This window comes from Gorilla gorilla, chromosome 8 (genome assembly GCF_029281585.2).
Source record: "Gorilla gorilla gorilla isolate KB3781 chromosome 8, NHGRI_mGorGor1-v2.1_pri, whole genome shotgun sequence".
Taxonomy (NCBI): Eukaryota; Metazoa; Chordata; class Mammalia; order Primates; family Hominidae; genus Gorilla; species Gorilla gorilla.
In genome coordinates, this window is record NC_073232.2 from 54,854,275 (window position 1) to 54,877,353 (window position 23,079).

A 23,079-nucleotide genomic window follows, 5' to 3' on the forward strand; every position below is an offset into this window, starting at 1 on the left:
ATCGCTTGAGGCCAGGATTTTGAAACCAGCCTGGGCAACATAGTGAGACCACGTCTCTAGAAAAATAAAAATAAAAAAAAATCAGCCAGGACTGGTGATGCATGCCTGTGGTTTCAGCTACTTGAGAGGCTGAGGTGGGAGGATCACCTGAACCTGGGAGGACAAGGCTGCAGTGGGCCATGATTGCACCACTTCACTCCAGCCTAGGTGACAGAGCAAGACCCTGTCTCAAAAAAACAAAAAAAAGCAAACAGCAACAACAACAAAAATCCCTTATTTTGACATTTACCTAATAGGCTTATTACAAAATTTTATATTGACACAACTTTTTATGCTCTCCAAGCAATAGTAAATGGTACTTTCTTTAGACAATTTCTGATGTTCTAGGTATGTTTCGCATTAAATTTCTGAAAACACTTTATATTCAGTTTCCACAATCCTTCTGTTCTTCAGTGCATGGACTAGGAATTGAATATTAGGAGCCATGTAGAGGTTAAGAAGTCCACAGTAAATGAGAGACTGTCCTGGCCTCAGCAACTTTCTGTATAAAAATAGGTTATGATAATCAGTCCTCACAATCATGGACTGGAGGAGAGTTGCAGAGCTGTAGAGAACAGTGGAGGGGACAGTGCCTTCTACAGAGCAATTCTAAGATTTTGTGAAGGAGTTAGTATTTGAGCTAAGCCTTGAAGAGTTTCGTCAGTTGGTAAATTTCAAGTCAGTCTTAAGAACAAGGAACACAATGCTCTCAGGAGCGAACTTTTGAGTTAAACCTTCTTCCCTGCACTTCCCTTCCACCTTTGTCAACACTCTATAATTTTCCCTCCTTTTCATCTAAGTCGTCAAATCCAAATTCTATCCAGTGTCATCTTTTTCCTCCTAAGACCAGTGTCTGTCCTATATATTACCTTTGGTGTTAAAGGCCAAATATTTATATAAGAAGGTAAGTTCCTAAGGGTGTGTGTTAGAATCAACACTTTGTGATGAGTGTCACAATAAAGCACTTCCTGCCTGTGTTCTGGAACCCATCTATGCCTTTACCATGGTTATGCCATAACCCCAGCACTGTACTGCGTCTACTGTTTCCAAAGATTTGTCCTCCCAGGGTTTGATTAGGTTGTAAATGGGCCTTGTGTGCCAGCCTAAAGGGTATGGACTTTATTCCAGGGGCTTTGTGAAATCAGAGGAAGTTAAAACAGAACTGCCGCCAGGTCATAGTTGTGTTATGTAAGGACTTTTCTTGCAGCAGTGAGGACTGTGGACTAAAATGTGAGGAGTGGGTGTGAAGAAAGATTAGTTAAGGGGCTAATGCACCAGTCCAAGCAAAAGAAGGCTTGAAGAAGGGATTGGAGGAAAAAAGAAGGCACAGATTTGAAAGAGAATTCACAAATCCAACAGAGAAGAGCTGTAGGAAGTGGATCATTTAACTAGGAGTGGGAAAGTCTTGACTCCAATTGCTTAATAGAGGTCTCTCAGCAGCCTGAAAATGTGACTTCAGACAAACCCTTTAACCTTTCTGCCTCAGTTTCCTCAGAATGTAGAACAGAAATAATACCTCACAGGGCTATTGTGAGGCTTACATGAAAAATGTATATGAATGCATTTTAAAGTTATAAAGTAAAATTAAAGTATAAGATGCTGTTGATAAAGATGAAGGTGATGAAGAGAGTAGTGATAATGGTGATAACAGCTAACATTTATCAGGCACTTACTGTGGACAAAATACTATGCTTAGCATAGCCTTGCTAATAATTTAAACATTTCAATAGTCCTTCAAGATATAATTACTCATTGTTATTATTATTCCTGTCTTACAGATGGAAAAACTAATGTTTAATGAGGTTAAGTAACTTACCCAAGATTAAATAGCTAGTAAAGTGATGATCCTTCAGTTACTGTGGTTACTGCTGACAGCATTTTTTTTTAAAGAAGTAAAACTCTCTCTATTTAGGCACATGGTCATGTAAATGAAAAGTTCTAAGGAATCTACAAAAAAAGCTATCAGAATTAACATATTAATTTAACAAAATAATAGGATAAAAGGTCAATACACAAAAATCAATTTTATTTATATAAACTAAGAAATGAACAATTGGAAAATAAAATTTAAAAACAATGCCATTTATAATAACATAAAAACATGGAATATTTATGGATAAGCTTCACAAATTATGTGCATTGAAACTCTGAAATATTTGAAAGCATTATTTTTTCCTTCAATCATAACTCCTTTATAGTTCAAAGACTTGAGGTGGTGGCAGATTTTTCCAGAGACTAAAAGCCTGACTGGAGTTTTCAGTGTATAGTTCCATTAGGTGCTTAGATAGGCCCTTGTTACTGTTTTTTTCCTAAAACAAGGCTGATTATAATTTTTAAAATGTTCTATTTCAGGCCCATAAAGAGAGGGGATATTTTGCCCCCAGAAAAAGGCCGAGAGGTAGCAAAGGAACTTGGCTTACCATACTATGAAACAAGCGTGTTTGACCAGTTTGGTATCAAGGATGTGTTTGACAATGCAATCCGAGCAGCGCTGATTTCCCGCAGGCACCTGCAATTCTGGAAATCCCACCTAAAGAAAGTCCAGAAACCTTTACTTCAGGCACCCTTCCTACCTCCAAAAGCCCCTCCACCGGTCATCAAAATTCCAGAGTGTCCTTCCATGGGGACAAATGAAGCTGCCTGTTTACTGGACAATCCTCTATGTGCCGATGTTCTGTTCATCCTTCAGGACCAGGAACACATCTTTGCACATCGAATTTACCTCGCTACCTCTTCTTCCAAATTTTATGATCTGTTTTTAATGGAATGTGAAGAATCCCCAAATTGGAGTGAAGGAGCCTGTGAGAAAGAGAAGCAGAGCAGAGATTTCCAGGGGCGGATATTGAGTGTCGACCCAGAGGAAGAAAGGGAGGAGGGCCCGCCTGGGACACCTCAGGCTGACCAGTGGAAGTCTTCAAACAAGAGCCTGGTGGAGGCTCTGGGGCTGGAAGCCGAGGGTGCAGTTCCTGAGACACAGACTTTGGCTGGCTGGAGTAAGGGGTTCATTGGCATGCACAGGGAAATGCAAGTCAACCCCATTTCAAAGCGGGTGGGGCCCATGACTGTGGTCAGGATGGACGCTTCAGTCCAGCCAGGCCCTTTTCGGACCCTGCTCCAGTTTCTTTATACGGGACAACTGGATGAAAAGGAAAAGGATTTGGTGGGCCTGGCTCAGATCGCAGAGGTCCTAGAGATGTTCGATTTGAGGATGATGGTGGAAAACATCATGAACAAGGAAGCCTTCATGAACCAGGAGATTACGAAAGCCTTTCACGTAAGGAAAGCCAATCGGATAAAAGAGTGTCTCAGCAAGGGAACGTTCTCGGGTGAGTGGGCCACGGGGCAGAGCCATTAATACCTTTGATTGTGTTTCATTGAACGTTAGCCAGACATGAGCAGGAGAAAGAAGAACCATAGCTAACATTTATATGTACTTATTTTTTCCCATGTACCTTTCTAAGCTACAGGCATTAACTTCTTTAATCCTCATCAGACTTAAAGGTTAAATATGATTGTCTCCATTTTGCAGGTGGAGAAACCAAGGGACAGAGAGGTTAGGTAATCTGCCCGTGGTCACACCAGCAATAAATGGTAGAGCCAGGATTTGAACCCATGCTCTTGTGGGTATCAAAACCTGTTCCATAAACCACCATGGTACCACACTGCTCCTCAAGAGTGGATCAGGGACCCCAAGCCTATCTCCAGTGGGCTTGTTGCATACAATTCCCCTTCAGAATCTATTCTCTGACCAATTCTATTCTCCATTGACCCTTCAGCACTGACCCATGACAAAAATCAGTGATCTCGAGTCCTGAGGCCACTAAAGTCCTTGAGGCAATTTTGGTGGCCCTCCATCTTCCTACAAGGGGTGTCTCATCTGTTTCCATCCCCTCTCCTTTTCCGTCCTCATGCTCCTTGGCCCTGCACTTCTGTAGTTTTCTTGCACCTCCTTTGCCTTTGATAACTATGCCATATGCTGCCCGCAGCACCCTTTCATAATTGTTAAGCACGCTGGTGGCCCGCATCCAATATGGGTTATTGACCCATGCTTGTACTGTCTTACACTTGGACTATTTTTGTTCTGAAATTGTCCTCTGGGCTGGTGTGTGGGTGTGTGTAATTTCATTGTAAAATGTTGACTTCCTGACTTCTATTTATATGGATACCTCTACCTTTGTCTTTATCTTTTATAATCCCTGCCAGGGCACTACACATTTAGTAAGTGGTTCCTAAAGACTCAGTTCATTCATTTTAAAGCTTATGAGTAGTATTTACTTCAAACACTGGCCATTGTGTTACAGAAATAGTCTTGAAAATTAATGAAAAGAATATGTTACAAACCTACAGTAACTTAAACAGTGAGCTTTAGGTAGAGTTGATTAAATCACCCCCTCCTTACTGGAGAGGCATAATAATCAAATACAATGTGGGAGTCTCAGTTGGATTCTGTTTTTTTTTTTTTTAAAGCTATGAAATACGATTTAGGGATAATTGGAGAAATTTGAATATGAACAATATAGTGGATGATAATAGGGAATTATTTTTAATTTTCTTAGGTGTAATCATAGTATGTTTATTTAGGAGACTGTTGTTATTTTGGGAAAACTTGTGATAAGGTAGTTAGGAGTGAAGTGCCATGCTATCTGTAAAAAAAAAAAAAAAGTCTATACACATATACAAAATTATACAAAAATACACATATAGCCAGGCATGGTGGCTAATTTGCCCACAGTCCCAGCTACTTCAGAGACTGAGACAGTAGGATTGCTGGAACCCGGCAGTTTAAATCCAGCCTGGACAACATAGCCAAACCCCCCCGACATCTCTTAAAAAAAACAGTAATTCGGTTACATTTCGGTATAGCATACGAGTAGAGCATATTATAAATGTAAGGTTTAATTGAGTATTAATAAGTAAAATGGTGTAAATTAAAAATATATGTAAAACAAACATGCCAAAATGTTAACAAGGATAAATGAGTGGTCATCATACTGTTCGTTCCACTGTTTTATATGCTTGAAGTTTTGCATAGTAAGGAGGAAAAAAATTCCCTCCTTTCTGTTACTTCCTGGTTCAGAGAGTTTGTGCCATGACTTTATGTGTGATGGTGTTAAATGCAGCATGCTGCCTTAGGTGGGAGCTGGGTGTGCCAAAGCTCAAAGATGGGGATTGACATAAAATCAGTAAGTAAAGACATGCAAGAGAGAGTAAGGGAGACGCAGTTTGGTGGCTATGGGAGCAGAAGCCTTGGTTGAAGCTCTCAGCAAAGTTGGCTCATGGTTGTGTTTCCTCAATCCCTTGGCAGATGTGACATTTAAATTGGACGATGGAGCCATCAGTGCCCACAAGCCGCTGCTGATCTGTAGCTGTGAGTGGATGGCAGCCATGTTCGGGGGGTCATTTGTGGAAAGTGCCAACAGTGAGGTACGTGCCTTCCTAAAAGCATAGTGGTGTCTTTATGAACGTGTGTGTGCCTGTGTATTTATATAAAGTGGGTAAATAGCCAGATGACTTTAATCTTTAAACTGGCTCCATGAGTGGTCATCATACTGTTAGTCATAATCATAAGGAGCTATTGCTCCTTAGTAGTGCTTGAGGGTTTGCTCACCTTTTTCTTAGATCTGCAGTTTTGAGGAGCTATTGTTTATTGGTCACTGGTGTGGGGCACCTGGGTGCTTTACATGCCATATATCTTTTCATCCTCAGAGCCGTCCTCATCCATGAAGACAAGATCAGCTGTACGTCTTGGCAAATGTCACCAGGCATGGTGCTATCAAAACCAAGTACAAGAGGAGCATGTCTCCCAGTAGTTCAGAAAGGGAAAAGAGTTCTTCAGCCACCTAAGTCCTGGGCTTAGCTATGCCCCTAACCAGACAGGGGACCTTGAGAAGCCGCATTCTTGTGCCTCAACCTCCTCATCTGCAAGCTGAGGGATGCACTAGATTGTCCTTCAGGTTACCATGTGCTACAATACTGTCTAAGGCTCTGCCCTGACTCTGCCTGTGTTGAGGGGATATGAGGGTTTGTTAACTTTAGGGCAACAGTAATGGAGCAAATGTTTACTCCCCTGAACACACCTCTCAAGGTACTTAGGTCTAGCGGAAGCAGCTGCATCACTTATCAGCCACTGGCTCTATCTCTAGAAAAGACATATTCTTAGAGCAGAGCAAACAGCATCTTGGAGACCCTGTATCTTTGTCTTTCTTGTTGTTTTACTTTTAACTGACAAATAATAATAATTGCACATAGTTATGGGGTACATGATGTTTCAATATACATATACTGTGGAATGATCAAATCGGGTTAATTAGCCTATCCATCACCTCAGATGTTTACCATTTGTTTGCGATGAGAACATTTAAAATCCTCTTTTAGCTATTTTGAAATATACGATACATTATTGTCCACCATAGTCACCATACTGTGCAATAGAACACCACAAAAAAATTACAGGTGCATTAGACTATATGCAACTGTGGTCCTAGGTACTTGGGAGACTGAAATGAGAGGAACACTTGAGCCCAGGAGTTCAAAGCTACAGTGAGCTATGATTGTGCCACTGTACTCCACCCCAGGAGACAGAGTGAGACCCTGTCTCTAAAAAAAAAAAAAAGACAAAAAAAAGTACACTAGAATTTATTCCTCCCATCTAAGTGAAACTTTGTATATTTGACAGATGGCTTTCCTTTCCCCATTCACCCCCTAATCCCAGCCTCTGGTAATCACTCTTCTACTCCCTACTTTGGAGTTCAACGTTTTTAGATTCCACATATAAGTGCAATACTGTGATATTTGTCTCTCTGTACCTGGCTTATTTCACTTAACATAATGTCCTTTAGGTTCATCCATGTTGTCTTGAATGACAGAATTTTCCTCTTTTTTAGGGCTGGATAGTATCCCATTGTGTATAAGTACCACATTTTCTTATTCATCCATCTGTTGATGGACAGTTAGGCAGACTCCATATCTTGGCTATTGTGAATAGTGCTACAGTTAACATGGGATTACAGCCTCTTTGTCTTTTTACAAACTGTTGGAAAAGAAAAAAATTCAATTCGAGCACTTCTGACTTTAGGAGTGAGCAAGCATTTTTGTGGAGTTTTGCAAGTATTTTTAACATCTTTTTTAAAAAAGTAAAAATAAAAACATGGGTACACCCATCCAGTTTATTGTCCTAAGAGGCTTGTTTTGCTTGTCTCAGCATCTTTCCAAACTTTTCAAAGAAATGCAAAAAACAATAGCTAACTTTTCACATGAGGCACTAGCACAAGAAATTCGAGCACTCCCATTGTGACCCAGGGGCCTGCATTTGCATCCCCAAGTAGAGAAACAGAATCCTAGAATCACAAGCCTTGGATAGCAGGGGCTGAGAAGATCACTAGGCCACTCTCGTGCATCCATAACAAACTGCAGCTGCTCCTAAACCAACCCCCCAGCAAAAGCCTATCTGCTTTTCAGGGAAAAAATACTAGAGTTATCCTGATGGCCTCTTATGGTGTCTAACAGCCTTTCTAAACCAGGAGACTCTCACCTGTGACTAATGAAAATCTCTCCTGAGCTTGGGTCAAAGGTGTTTTGGAGCATCATTACTGAGACAACTGCAGCACATGGAATCTGCACAGTTACAGGACTGTGGGACTCAAATCTCAACTCCTCCACTTACAAGTGACTTCGGCAAGTGACTTAACCTTTCTTGGCTCTAGTCTCCCGATCTGGAAAACACAGTTATAACCCATACTGTGGTTGTGGGGTGTAAGAGTCATTACTTGCAAAGCAGTTCAGAAGCATTAAATAAATAGTAGCTGCCGCTGGACTTATTCTGATGTTGTTGGTAGTGATGGTATTCTTTACCTCTTGTATCCAGAAAAAAGTTAGGGTAGCCACCAATTTGTAAAACCTCATCCAGTTGGTATTTGACTGACTTCAGCAATCTCTGGAGATAAAGAGCTGGGAGGATTGCTCCCCTTCTTTGTCCGGCTCACTGAAGTGCATGCTGATTGTGCAGCAGAGGACCTGCTATTCACAGAGTAGGGAGAAGTTGATCGGGGTCAGGAACGCAGGCACAAAGGGACACTGTCAGAGCTGACCTCACGAATGCTAATCTCCTTTATCCCTTCCAAGAATGGACTGTAATCGTCTCCAGATTAAAATGTGCAGTAGAGGTGACCAAAACAAAAACTTGGCAGCAAATGTGAATGCACATGTATATGGTTGTTTGATAGCCTCTCCTGGAGGAGGCCACCTGTTTAGCACACCCTGCTGGAGAGATGAGGTCCCTCACCACTTAGAACTGGAGTTGAGGCTAATAGGTTTGTATACATTCAGACCAGCTCAAAAGACAAAGACCATGGAACCAAGCCACTGAAGACCTGTGCCACAATTCCTTTAGCCAGTATATTGAAAATGCAATGAGCTGTCGACATTCTCGCCCCTTCCCGTCCCTTCACTTTATTTCCTGTGTAAACTATAATATAGTCTCAGCTTGACCTTGGGGAAGTGGCTCACTCTAAACCTGTTTCCTCATCTGTAAAATGGGGATAACAAGAGAACCTTTGTCAAAGGGCAGAGAAGGCATGAGAGGACATGTGTAAAGCATTGAATTTGATGCCTAGAACATACAAATGTTCAATAAATGTTAGTGACTATTATGCTAGAGTTTTCTTGTTAAATTCTTTCCATACGGGGTTAAGGGTATTTGTCCCCGGAAGGCTCTAAGTTAAAAAGCCCCCAGTTCCCTTTCTGAACTAGGAAAGTACAATACAGGTGGTTATAGTTGTAGGGGAAAGGCACTCAGTTAATGCTCCATGATTAACATAGGTCCATGTTCACACTTGGGATTTGGCTGTTGTAGGCCACCTTTTTACTTTCTATTATCTTGAGAAAATCTGAAAATCTGATGCCCGCCACCCTCCCACCCCCCACACCATGAAAATCAGCCTTTTTTGGAGAATTAATAAAATTAATGTGCATATCCAGAAAAGAGTGAAATATGCCTATGTCCATTGATTTTAATTTAACTTTTTTGTCATTTAATATTCAGGAAAACATTGTATCTTACTTATATTTTTTCTCATTACTTTTAATGTAGCAGTAAGCATAATTCTCTCCCCAGAGGTACTCAGCAAGTGGTTCATTAAAAATGCATGCCTGGGTTGTTGTAAGCAATGCTTTGGATCTAGGATACTTTCTCATTCTCTATGAGACTGCCTCTAATTATAAGCCTAATAGTCTCAGCTAATCTTCACAATTAAAATTTTAAACCAACTAAACTGCAAGATAGATCATTGTTTAGGGTAGCATTGTATTCTCTTTGATCACTCTTTTTTTTTTTTTTAAGAAAAAAGAAACTATATCCAGCAGGTAGGATAGAAATTTTTTTATTCCATTATTTATGAAGCTTTGCTTATATTATTTTTAAAGTGCTATAAATAAAGGTCTTTCTGTTGTCATGCAGTTAATTATAAATGTTGAAATCACAGAAACAGGCTTTTTAAAAAAATCAGCCATGAGGGGAAAAAATGCATGTTCCAAAAGTGTTCTTAGTTTATTCTAATTTTATGTTTTTTTCTAAAGGTCCCTAATGTTGTTTGCCAAAAAGAGCCATCACTTCAAAAAATGTTAACGTTATATTCAGCAAAAAGAAGATAGCAGGTCATAGGTGATTACAAACATCAGAACACTTTGAGGGCATTGAGGGTGTTTGGGCAGGGCTGCTCACTGGAATCTGTCATCTGCTGCAGCCAGAAATAGTTTCTTTTTATTTAGGATGTTCATTTTGCTATTTCTTCTTTAAGCAATGACTTAGAACACACTCTTGCCAAAAAACGCTAAGGTAATCTGAAGATTTTCAAAACCCAGAGTTTCCGTGAAGAAGAAAAAACTTTTAATAGCATCTATTCCAAATTCCTCCCATGTAACGGATGACGAGACTGAGGGTGAGAGAGGGTGAGAGATGTATCAAAGGTCACACGGCATTTTAGTGATATATCCCTGGGCCTGCCCCAGGCTCTTGCACTATCACGAGAGGCATTGTTTTCGGAAGCACCAGACATCCCCATCTCTGAGAGAGCAGGTCTTAACAGGAAGCTCTGGGACTTGGTATATTAACAATTACTAACATCTTAGAGCACTTAGCGCTTTGTAAAATGTGGATACTTTCACTATTAAAACGGTTCAAATTTTAAAGTTTCACAACTTAACCTTCAATTATCTAAAAAACTATACTAATTGTATTAGTCCATTTTCACGCTGCTAATGAAGACATACCAGAGACAGGGTAATTTATAAAGAAAAAGGTTTAATGGACTCACAGTTCCACATGGCTGGGGAGGCCTCACAATCATGGTGGAAGACAAAAGGCACATCTTACATGGCAGCAGGCAAGAGAGAGAGAACCAAGTGAAAAGGGGAAACCCCTTATAAAATCATCAGATCTCATGAGACTTATTCACTACCACTAGAATAGTCTGGGGGGAACCACCCCCATGATTTAATTATCTCCCATCAGGTCTCTCCCACAACACGTGGGAATTATGGGAGCTATAAATCAAGATGGGATTTGAGTGGGGACACAGCCAAACCATATCATTAATCCAAACATTATTTCATGAAAGAAATGAAATGTTACATGTTCCTACACACAGAAACAAATTTGTATGGATATCTGTAAATAAATCCATTATTTGTGTAAGATAAATGCATATGTATGTAAACATATATGTATGCGAGCATACACGCAGTGTAACTGGTGCTAGATTTAGTTGAATAATTAATTATTCATATGTACATACAGCTGGTTGAAGGGAAGAATAATATTCCAACATCTGTGTATTGCAGATGATCTAGCATGCACAACAGCTACTTTATTTTAAAATAATCCCAGTAATAGTTTCAACTCATTGAGTTCTATTTGTTGTCGAGGTTGTGCTGGAAACCTAAAATGATCATGTTTGTCAAATCGTTTATGGTAATGACTTATGTAACTTATTTATGGAATCATAATTGTCATTTTCACCAACCATGTCTGAAAGTGGGGGATAAATTTCTTATTATTTCTAGGAATTTTTCTAAACCTTCCCTATGATACGTTAAGGGACAGGTCTACCTATCTGAAAGGATATTCCCTCTCTGAGGTGTCTGGTGGCTGCATAGGAGAATAACAAAGAAAGTTTCTATAGCTTAAACAGCTCTGGAGCCACACTGCCAGAGTGCATAAGCCATAAGCACCTTGTAGATTGTGGGGCCATTATACATACATACACTCTCTCTCTCTCTCTCTCTCTCTCTCTCTCTCTCTCTGTCTCTCACTCTCTCTCACTCTCTCTCTCTCTCTCTCTCTCTCTCTCACACACACACACACACACACAGTCATCCCTCAGTGTCTGTGAGGGACTAGTTCCAGGACCACCCCCCCAACTCAGACAGCCAAATCCATGAGTGCTCAAATTCCTCATATAAAATGGCATCGTATTTGCATAGATCTGTGCACATCCTCCTGTATACTTTAACTTATCTGTAGAGTGTTTCTAGTACCTAATACAATGCAAATGCTATGTAAGTAGTTGTTATACTGTACTGTTTAGGGAATAATGACAAGAAAAAAGTCTGTACATGTTCAGAACGGAAGCAGTCATGCCTTTATTTTCCAAATATTTTTGATCTACAGTTGGTCGAATCCACAGATGTGGAACCCACAGATAGAGAAGGCTGGCTCCATGCATGTGTGTGCCTGAGTGTGTGTGTGTGTTTGCGTGCAACTGCATGTGTATGGAGAGAGAGGTGCAATCATACAAAATATATAGATGTAACCATGTTATAAAGATGTAATCATATATAATATATAGATATATATCTTTATATGATGTATAGATGTTTATTAAGTACCAGAATTAAGAAGTTCATAACTGGCCAGTCACAGTGGCTCATGCCTGTAATCCCAGCACTTTGGGAAGCCAAGGCAGGAGGATCACTTGAGGCCAGGAGTTTGAGGCCAGGAGTTTGAGACCAGCCTAGGCAGCATAGCAAGCCTGCCATTTCTACAAAAAAAAAAAAAAAAAAAAATTAATAAAATAAATTAGCTGGGCGTGGTGGCACTGCCTGTAGTCCCAGCTACTAGGGAGGTGGAAGTGGGAGGATTGCTTGAGCCCAGGCCCAAGCTATCATCAAGCCACTGCAGTCCAGCCTGGGCAACAGAGTTAGACCCTGTCTCAAAAAAATTAAAATAAAAAAGAAAGAAAAAGAAGCTCATAATTGTTCATCCTTTTGAAGTAGAATTCTTACAAACCATTAATAAAATATGATGCTTTATTGTTCTGTAACTCAAACCTTTGTTTCCTTGGCATTAAACATTTCCAGCACCACAGAGAAATTCTGAACATACACTTTCGCATCATACTCCCTGGGTTTAAATCCCAGTCACTACTTCCTAGCTCTGTGACCTTGGACACAAGATTTAAATTAACCTCCTTGAACCTCCATTTCCTTTTCTGTAAAATGGCAAAAGTAAGTCCCTTCTCTCTAGGGCAGATATAAGCATCAAATTAAAGAATGTGTGTGGAAATCTTAGTGCAGTGCCTGGTGCATAGGATGCCTTCAATTACGATTAATGTTTATAATTGTCAATGTTCCAAAAATCCAAGTGGTACCATTCCGAACTACTCCAGGGCCTGTCTCATGGAGTTACAGACCTAAAATAAAGAGTAGCTGCTACACAGTGTACATCTCCATTAATCCATGCCCACCTCTACAGCTCTCCACCTCCCAGGCAGTGCCGGCTCTCTGGCGAACTCCAGCATGCATTTATATGGACAACTACAGGCATTCAGGAAGGAGACTGTGGGAATCCTACAAGGGACAGTTCACCTATACCCAGTCATACTCCCCTGGAAGTCCCAAGCAAGGAGTCCTTTGGATTCTCTGAATCTACTGATACCTGATAACGTTCCAGTAGTTCTGAATCCATGTGGTTGTAGTAAAAAATAATGAAGTGTATACGTTGTGTAGTACATTGTAATATATTGTGCATATACTGACAGAATTTCGAAATCAAGCTGGTCACTGTGGCAGCTAGGGTGGTTGCTCATCCTCTCTTTTGACATCTTGGAGAGCTAGGCTCCATCATGTCAGCAACAGTGTGGTTTGCAGCTCCCCCCAACACCTGTCATGTTGCTAGGAGATTTCTTTCCCCACAGTAGAGTATTATAAGGTGCTTGGCATGAGGGCCCCTAATGTCATCATACATTTCCAGTCCATTTGTCTGATTTAGAAGTCCAAATAGTCATTTAAAAATTCCACATCAGGCTGTGTCAGGCAGCTTCACTCTTTTGTCAACTACAAATCAAACCATTATGTTTAAAGTCATAAATACTGAAGGATTCCTATGCACAGCCTCAAAGCAGGTGTCCAACACTCACCAATATCAAGTCACACAGGATATTTATAAGCAGCATAGCCTGAAAATGTGCCCACTCCCTGCTTTCTGCAGCAGAATTTAGCTTTTTGTATAACATTTCAGGTGTATCTCCCGAACATAAACAAGATATCAATGCAAGCAGTATTGGATTATCTCTATACCAAGCAGTTGTCTCCTAACTTGGACCTGGACCCGCTGGAATTAATTGCCTTGGCAAACAGATTTTGCCTGCCACACTTGGTTGCACTTGCAGGTAAGGATGATGACTCAGGGCCATGCAGTGTCTGTCATATTTATCAAAATCACATTTAAATAAAAATATTCTTACAGAGAATAAAAATTGATTTTTTATCACCCAAAATAGGACTGTCTTGTGTAGAATGATATGAATTAATCAAATTGCATCAGACAGCCCAATTCAATTCAACATATATTTCTTAAGCACCCACTCTGTGGTGGGCCCTGTTAGGTGATACAGCTATGAAGGTGAGTAATGCATGACCCCTGCCCTTGAGGCACACGCTCTATGCATGCTGAGTCATTTGTGCACCCCAGAGTTTGAAATAAAACTATTTTGTCAACATTATCTCCATAATAAGTGCACAGACACAGTCTTTAAGAAGGCAGTAGATGCACTGTTTAGGAAAACAGATGACAAAGCCAGATTGCCTAAGATCAAACCCTGACTCCACCATTTACTGACCAGGTGACTTTGTCCTGTAACCTTAGCTCTGTGTCTCAGCTTTCTCGCTCTTTAAAATGGGGCTAATATTATTCAGCTATAGAGCTGTTATGGAGATTAAATGAGTTAAAATATAAAGTCCTTAGAACAGCGTCTGGCACATAGTAAGCATTATGTAAGTGGTTTTCTTAAAGCTATTTTAGAAAATGTTCTGACATTGTCAAGTTCATTTCGGGAGAAAGAGAAAAAAGGGAAACTTGGCTTAACTTCACAAAATCTTATGTATGATTTCTAGATTTGTTCAGTTGGGAAGCTGAAGCAGGTCTGCATAGGATATATGAACTTAAATGCCTCTCTCTGGAATTCAGATCTTCAGCCTCATTCACTTTACACCAGAGGAGTTAAGTTGCAAGCTGGGTGTTTATCACAATGTTTAGTTGATTCCTATTAACCACCAAAGCAGAGATAAACAGTGCATGTCTTGTTCACTGGCCTTTCTTCTGAGTGCCTGAGCATATTAGCTTTCGATAAATATTTGTTGAACAATTGAATGAATGAAGATGAATGTATGAACAAACCAACCAGTCCTATCTGCACTTGACTTTCTGGCAATGTCTTTAGAAAAAATAAAAGATTATTTTCTCTGTCCTCCAGATTTCTACTACACACAACCACCTGGAGATCAAAGTCCTCTCTTTGTCCTACTTCCTCCCCAGTTAGATAGAAAGAGCGAGTTGAGGCATCAATATTAGATTTATTTTTAAAAACTGTTTTTAACCAATATACTTAATAGATCCAAATGAGTGCACTAGTTTTTTAAAATACTCACTCTGGGAGGCTTCCGTGGGCAGTTACTTTTTTCAGAAACATGAGTTCCAAGCCATCTAACTATCCACAGGTTTTATAAATTATTCCTGAGGATACATTTTTATTTATTTTTGAAACTGTCAAATGTAATTTGGAGCCAAATCTGCCCAACAAGGTTTGTGATCAATCTCAGACTAGTACCAGTTTTGCAAATATTAAGTCTGGCAATGAAAACATGGGATTGATTTCTCCATGAAAGTTTTTTTTTTAACTGACCCAAGTAAAGCTTTTTGTGTGAACTCTAGACTTCCATGAACATTTAGTTTAGTTATTAAATGCTATTATTACTGTTATGATTATTTAATATACAGCTTCCCAAGATGATTCCTTTAATCCTTTATAGTATTTGCTTTGTACTGTCTAGTGTAGAGTGTTTAGAACATGGTGTTTAAAAATCAGTTTCTAGAGTGACAATGCTTTGCGAGCCAGTGTTAAATAAATGTCAGGAAATGTAGCAGTTACTTAAAACGACAAAGCCCAGATGACTTCTCTGGGAAATTTAGTTCCAAATAGTTCAATCCAGTTGAGGAGGTTTGTGCCAAAGAAATCATTCCATTCCCGATACTGTATTGACCAGATATAGGCATACTGACCAATAAGCGTGCAGAGCTGGAGCAGAAAGTAAGCATGATTTGGACAATGTGCTGGATTAGAAGAACAAATGCAATGCTACAGATGACATCGATGTCAAAGACCTAGAAATGCTGAGCCGAGGCTGTACCCTCACACGTCAGTCTCAGAGGCAGGTGACAGCCCTTACAAAGGCAAGAGATGGCCTAGCTTCAGCCCATAATGTAAATTCAGCTTGGAAGCCTTGGACTCAAGCTCCCAAGCAGAAATGGCTCTTCCTACTGCATTTTTGTTACTTCTAACTGCAGGTCTCCCCAGTCTTTAGAATCCAAGAGGCTGAACAATATGTTATCCATCTGTAGCTGTTGAGACAGACGTACGCAATCACATTTTTAATTCCTCAAATAGACTCATTCCTCTGTCACTCAACCTCTTCACCATCAGGGGTATTAAGGATTGCAGTGATGTGAGTGGGGAAACTGTCAAACAGGAACGTGTCTAAAGTCTAGAGGACTCTAGGAAGGTGCTAGACTGTTTAGAGCCACTCCATCCAGTAGAACTTTCTGCAGTGATGGAAACATTTCATATCTGGATGGTCCAAACAGTGGCCACATGTGGCTGTTGAGCACTTACTGTGGCTAGCGTGAATGAGGAGCTGAACTTTTAATTTCATTTAATTTTAAGTAATTTAAGTTTAAATAGTCTCGTGTGGCCAGGAGTTATCATCCTGCACAGAACATTGCAGGGCTGGAGGATTCTGGCTATTTCAGAGCCATGAACTAGAGTCCCCAGAGGTGTGGGTGAAGTGGCTGGCACCAGAACCCCAAGTAGTGAAAGACCACACATCAGAGCAGCTTCTGGATTTAATTCAGATGCCTGCCCAGAGCTGTGTCCCACATTTCCTCCCTTCTTAAGTCGTCCCAGACCAACCCTCCAGGCAAGTTACCTCGCTTGCAGGGCGTGGTTTAATGTTCTCCGGCCCCCTCTCTCTTCCCCAGAACAGCATGCCGTTCAGGAGTTGACCAAAGCAGCCATGAGTGGCGTGGGCATTGACGGAGAAGTGCTCTCTTACTTGGAATTGGCTCAGGTTTGTAACAGTTTGCTTTTCACCTTTTAAGTGTGTTCAATCAGTTCATTTAATGCTGATAAAACATTCCATTGTTGCATCTGTCTAAATAAAGATGTCACCACTGAGTCACAGAGGCCCCCTGTGTACACTAAGAAGATCTGAGAGTTTTACCTTTTATGTACCATTCAGCCTGCTGGGCTTCATTTGAATAAACAAAACGGTCCCCACCCCCATGCCAGTCCCATTGTCCCCTAAGGCACCAGCTTCACATGTAGAAAAATCACTTGGGGGAGGTTTTGTCTCTCCTCCTTCTTTGAATTCTTGGACATGTATTTGGCCAAGAAGAGACAGTTTCTGGAATTCCATGAAGCCCCGTAGTGCCTCCCCTGTTAATGAACATCTCATTGCAGCTGTTCTGGAGTTTTCTAAAGTCAGAAGTTGCTAATATTGAGATTGTAATAACATAATCCCAATACAGACTTGCCCTCTTCTTCCAGAGAAGGTCCAAGATTCAGCTTCAGCTTCACCATGGAGTAACTTCCCCAAAGCACAAGCACTTTCCTTATCCACAGGAAATGGGATGACAATTTGCATCCTACCAACCTTACAGATTATTCTGAGAATGAAGTGGGAGAGAATGTTCAAAAGCGAGCACTGAAGAGTGTAAGCCCTCTTACAATGCCAGGTACATCTGCAGAATTATCTAGTCCCTGGCATAGGCTGATTAACAATGAATTTACACTCTGAGGAAACTAAGAATAAATTCCTCAGTCTTTTCTTCAGCCTGTTGGGTTTGGCTTCCTGTGCTCCCTCTTTCTGTTAAGACAATGGCTTACTAAGTCTTAGGTCAGTCCATTTAAATCAATATTTCTCAATCAAAGGAAAGGAGGTGGTTTCAGGGAGAGGAGGTGGCATCCAGCAGGTGCTGCTCAGGCCCTTCCTACTGTGGCCAGAGGAGATTGCTCTGGTGCAAAAGGGGGAAAAGGTGGAATTGAACTTTACAGCGACCTATTCATTTTGACTTAGCATTCAACAAGTATTTGTTATTTTTCTCCCCAAATACCAGGCACCGCCCTAGGCAAAGGCTGTGTACATATAAATGGTAGATCCTCTGCCCCAGGGCAATCATAGGCAAGTAAGGGAAACAGACACAAACACAAATTATTAAAATCCAATTAGGGATTACAGTGAAACTGAGAATAGACATCTAATGCAGTCGAATCAGCAAGCCCCCATCAAAACTGGTTGTTCACACTTGGAATTTGGGGTCTTTTGAAACAGTTCCAGGGGATGGTTTATAACCTGTACTCTCTCCAGCAAGTATTCCTCCTAGAGAAAAATGTAATGATCCAGAATTTCATATTTGGACCATTCACTTGAGGGAATGATTTGCAGTTGTGTCTGTTTGTTGCACTGTGTTCCCACCTTACCCCCATACACACCCACTACAAGGAAATAATATGATTATTGCTAAGCCCTGACAAGCCTTGGAAGGAAGAGCTTAGGATGGATTCTCCCATGCTCATTCATTAGACCCTAACCTAGTGATGTGCTGGTAAGTCAGCTTGGGGGCAAGTGGGACCCCAATCTGTTGCATTTGCCTATTTCTATGATATAAATACTCCCATCGTGGCTGATGATAACATATGAAGTCACTAAACTCAAAGTAGGGAAGAAATGCACACAATTGGCTCTCTCAAGCTGGAACAAACCCACCTGGCAGAACACTGCCCCAGTCTTGTTTTCAGAGAGAAATCTAACAGCAAGAGAAGTTGGAAGCACCAGCTAAAACTGTCTCTGATGTTTGGGTTGTGATTTTCAGTGAGTCTCTTGAGTGGGTTTCTGAGGTCTCTGGCTTTTCTATTGGCCTCACAGTGGAGATATGGGGCCACAGAGGAAGCATGCTGTAGGTTCTAGGGATCCACCTGACCAAAGAAACATCAAGAGCGACAGACAACAGAAGGGAAGTCAGAGAAGGGCACAGACAGAAAGTGAGGGATCGCAGCAGGCCCACCAGGTCTGGGGAGGGAATGGGGGAGTTGATAGTTGATTTTTGAGGATCTAGTCTTTTTTAATCATAACCACCTCAGCTGCCACCTTCCTGAGCGTTGCTTAGAATGGAAGGGTGGAGTATCTGGATCTCTCCACCCTGCCCATACCGCCTGCTCTTCTTATGCAACCAAAGGAGAGGTATAGGACAGTCACACATTCTGCAGTCTCCTCTTTCGGATCTTGGCCCCAGCAAGCTGAGCTCTGACATGCGACACGAAGTATTCCATTGCCGAGGCTTCCTTAAACAGAGATGACATCGCTGCTTTCTGCTGTGGGCTGGTGCCTTCCAGAGGCCACGGTTGTTTAGCACTAGAGGGCCAGGTGGCAGGGGAGGGCGGGAGAGCGAGGCATACTTTAAGCTCGTGATTCGATATTAATTATTTTTGGTGCACCTATGACAGCAGGGAAAGGAGGGGTGTGCCCAGCACTACATTGGCTGGCACTGGAGCCATGGCCAAAGTCAAAACATTGAGGTCAAAACAAGAGGTTTACCGAATTAGTTATATAAGCCCTTCATTTCTTTTCACCCTTAAAATGGCTTCCCCAATTTCTTTGTAGCCCCTCTTTAGAAAATAGTCTTACCCTCCTTTTGCTCACTTTTCTGCAGTTTCACAATGCCCACCAGTTGGCCGCCTGGTGTTTGCACCACATCTGCACCAACTACAACAGTGTATGCTCCAAGTTCCGCAAGGAAATCAAATCAAAATCTGCAGGTGAGACTGTGTGAGGCCCCCATTCATCCAGCTCTCCCCACCTCTCATGGAAGCTTTTATCTTCTATGTCCCTGGAAAGGAACATGGTCAGCAGGCAGCTCATGGATAATTCCTTGAGACTGGCTGGTGGTCACATATTAATGTGAGATGACATAAGGAATTGAAGGCTGGGAATTCTCTTTGGAGAACTTGATGATGAGGGGAGTTGGGTGGGCTAGAGTCCAGGGTGCCCTGTTGCAGAGAGTGCAGAGGTGGTGGGCTTCCCCTTGTTTAGGGAGACAAGCTTAGGAGCAGGCTTAGACTCTGAAATCAGGTGGTCCTGGGTTCAGGTTCTCTGTGCCCAGCTGCATGACTACAGGTAAGAGATTCTTCCTCTCAGAACGTTAGTGTCACCTTTTGCAAATGGCCCTAATCACAGTCTCTGCCGCATCACGTTTTTGAGAGGATATTTGAGAAGCTTTAAGCTAAAGGCCTAGCACATAAAAGGCATCAATGAACCACAGGTCTTATGGTCTGCATCTTTCCTTCACCAGACAACCAGGAATACTTCGAGCGGCACCGCTGGCCCCCTGTGTGGTACCTGAAGGAAGAAGATCACTACCAGCGTGTGAAAAGGGAACGAGAGAAGGAAGATATTGCACTAAATAAGCATCGCTCAAGACGAAAGTGGTGCTTCTGGAATTCATCTCCAGCAGTGGCCTGAAGAGGAAGAGAAAAAAAACAAAAAACAAAAACCAATTGGTAATCTGATCCACCACTTTTCAAAGCACTACTGTAAAATTCGTCTTGTTAGAGATACGACATAGTTCAGGTTTCGGGCACTGACCTTCCTCCACTTTTGTGCATTTATCTTTGTTAGGATCAAAGCACAAGCTCACCATCAATGAGCCTGGACAAAAAGGGAAGCTGACTCTCACTGCATTCCTTAAACTGATATGTATATTTTTTTTGTTAGGAGGCTTAATAAACTTTAGTCTGTTATTTTGTTTCTTTTTATACAAAGAAAAAAAATCCAGCTTTCATGTTTCTGATTCCAAATTGGAAAATATTTTTATATGGTCTGTTGTATTTTGTTGAAATGAAAATACTGTGTATTACTTTATTTTACAGGCCACAATTGACTATGAAGTCACCCTGTGATTCTCTTTGCCCACATGACCACCGAGCATTATTACGTAATTAGAGGGTTATCCTTTTGTTGTGAAAGGAAGGAGGGGACTGAAATCTCCCAAAGTGCAAATTGGAGAGTGTTTAATCTTTGTTCTGTTGAATAACATCGGTGTAATTACAAAGTCAATTCCAAGAATGTGTATTTACAATATTTGCCGTGTTAAGTGCTGGTAATTATATGGTTATATGTGCCATGTAAAATATAGTGATATCAAATATTCTGTTGTTTCCAATGTCTAGTTTCAAGAGGACAATCTTTATAATCATTAGAAGGGCTTATTAAATCCCAGCATTATCCAGGGCAAACTCACTGGTGGACCTGAATACATAAGATACAATTAGTGCGCTGGTGTTCGGATTGCTGTATTAGGGTTTACATCTCTCAGTATTCCTTGAACTTGCCATGCTTCTGCATGCAGATTCTTCACTGACTTGAATTGAGATGGGCAGGGGAAAAGGTCCCTGGACTCCCTCCTGCCGTCTACAGGCTTGTCACATCTCACCACCAGAAACAGGCTTCCTCAGGCTTCTCACCTGTGGCCAACTTCACTTTGTAAGACCCATATTTTTAACTCTTCCCAGGGAAAATTCATGTTGCTGCAGAAGTAGGCTAAGGCAGACCACCCACTTCTGCTGAAATGCATTGGGAGCCTGTGAAAGCACAAAGCTGGAGGCTGGGCGCCTGCGTTCTCCTACACGGAAAGGAATCTAATTCCAAGAGTCTAGGAAATGGTGCTATTGTGAGTTAGTTCTGACTCTTTCTCATTCTGAGTTTTCAGTGTTAAACTAGAAAGTGTGACAGCAGGGGAGCTTTCGTGAGGCAGTCAGTCATTGCTTCTCTGTAAATTAAAATGTTACAGCACACACATACACACACAGAGAGCATTTCAAGGCCACAGCTCCACACCTGCCATGGGATGTTAATGTGGCAGGGGGTGGGGCTCATTCTGTTGGGAGGTCAAGTTACCAGTGCCAAGGACTGTTGATTTTGTTTTTATTTTTATTTTTTCTTCTAGCTTTTCAGAAGATGGAAATGAGACAGTTGAGTCCAAACCCCAATGCTGACAGCCATATGCATTTGAAAATCTATCTAGATTACAGATGGGCATTTGTTACTGGCAGTGGAAACACCAGATAGAAGATCTTAGGAGAGGCCCAGAAATGCATCACCTTGTCATGACAAAAGAGGAGGCAGTAGAGTAGGGATAGTTACAAATGCATCCATCTTAATTTTTTTCAATAGGCTTGTAAATCTTATTAATGGAAGGGGAAAGGAGACAGGAGAGGATAAACGTCAAGATGCAGAAGAATTGACATGTATCCCATCATAAAATGGTAGAAGTTGAGTTTTCAATGAGTAGTCATAGTTGAAATTTTACAACCAAAGCTCCCATTTGATTGTAATCTTGCCAAAATATAATGGACGTATAAATGAACTTGGGGTATAAGCAATAATATCCACTAGTGTTGTTATCAGCTACTGTAACCAAGTGGCTGGTTCATTTGGTTGATGCTGATTATGGCCTTTAACCATGGTGGTTTGTTGTGTGTTTTTTATTTCACAAAAAGCCAATAAAATTGTTTAGCTATAAAATGCCTCCAGTTTTGTTTTAAGGACAGACATCATATTGTGTGTGTGATTTAACAGCTTTTTTTAAACTATAAAAACATTAAGGGTGCCGGGTCATGGGGGCTTGTGCATGCTCCAGTAACAAAGCAGCTTGAATGACTTGTCATTTTTGTATTGGGTATTGTCAGCAGAGATTCCAGTGTCATAATGTAAATGAAGTGCCTGGTGCTTTGCTCTTGGCTAATACAGTATGTCACTAGACATAGTACTGCCTGGGGCCAGAGAGCGGGCTGGGGAGAAACTAGAACTATCCTAAAAGACTTAGTATAATCTGGGTTTGGATAATTTCTGCCAGCAGTTAAGTGATAGGTCTGAGTTGCTGAGTTCATGAAAAGTTTCCTGCAAAGGAGGTCTGAGAAAGCCTTTGTGAAAATGTCTGGACAATTTCTGGACTTCTAGGTAATACAATGTTTACCCAAGCTCAGAGGGAAGAAAGTCTCAGTGAGATGTCATTGACTTTTCTGAGTGACAGGCTACCCATAACTCTATGGGAAGGTGCTGACCACTGTAAGAAATAGCTGTGAAAAGAAAACAATGAGATGTCCAACACATTTCCACCTTTTAGAGGTGGATGGTCCCAATCATGGCACCTTTTACATAAAGTATACCGGTTTCTTCTTACCTTTAGAAAGTCTTGGTCTAAGTTTCTGGGAGTAATGTCTGGCAAATCGTCAGGGATGTCAGCACCCTTATGTTGGCATTCTTTTTCTTTTATACAACTTCAGCAAAGTTTCCTATACTGGCATTTTGAGAACCACAGACCCTACTGGTCTAGCTGGAACTCAAATATTTTCATTATGGACACTCAGAAGCAAAAGTCCAATGTTTCTAAGAGATTTTTTCGTGCTTGCTTCCAATATATGGTACATTAGTTGT

At 41.1% G+C, this 23,079-nt stretch overlaps 1 protein-coding gene across 10 annotated transcripts in view; it reads left to right on the forward strand.

Annotated features, from left to right (window-relative positions):
• The window catches only part of RHOBTB1 (Rho related BTB domain containing 1), a 131,666-nt gene extending 109,499 nt beyond the window's left edge, over positions 1-22,167 (forward strand). For 9 of the 10 annotated variants that reach the window (XM_055352046.2, XM_055352048.2, XM_031015433.3 and 6 more), the window contains 6 exons: positions 2,392-3,365; positions 5,345-5,463; positions 13,553-13,703; positions 16,568-16,656; positions 19,298-19,403; positions 19,937-22,167. In XM_055352046.2, the coding sequence (XP_055208021.1) occupies positions 2,392-3,365; positions 5,345-5,463; positions 13,553-13,703; positions 16,568-16,656; positions 19,298-19,403; positions 19,937-20,106 (1,609 nt within the window). In that variant the 3' untranslated portion in view covers positions 20,107-22,167. The remainder of the gene's footprint in view (positions 1-2,391; positions 3,366-5,344; positions 5,464-13,552; positions 13,704-16,567; positions 16,657-19,297; positions 19,404-19,936) is intronic. The other variant, XM_031015434.3, reaches the window with a different exon arrangement.
• Positions 22,168-23,079: the final 912 nt, after the last annotated feature.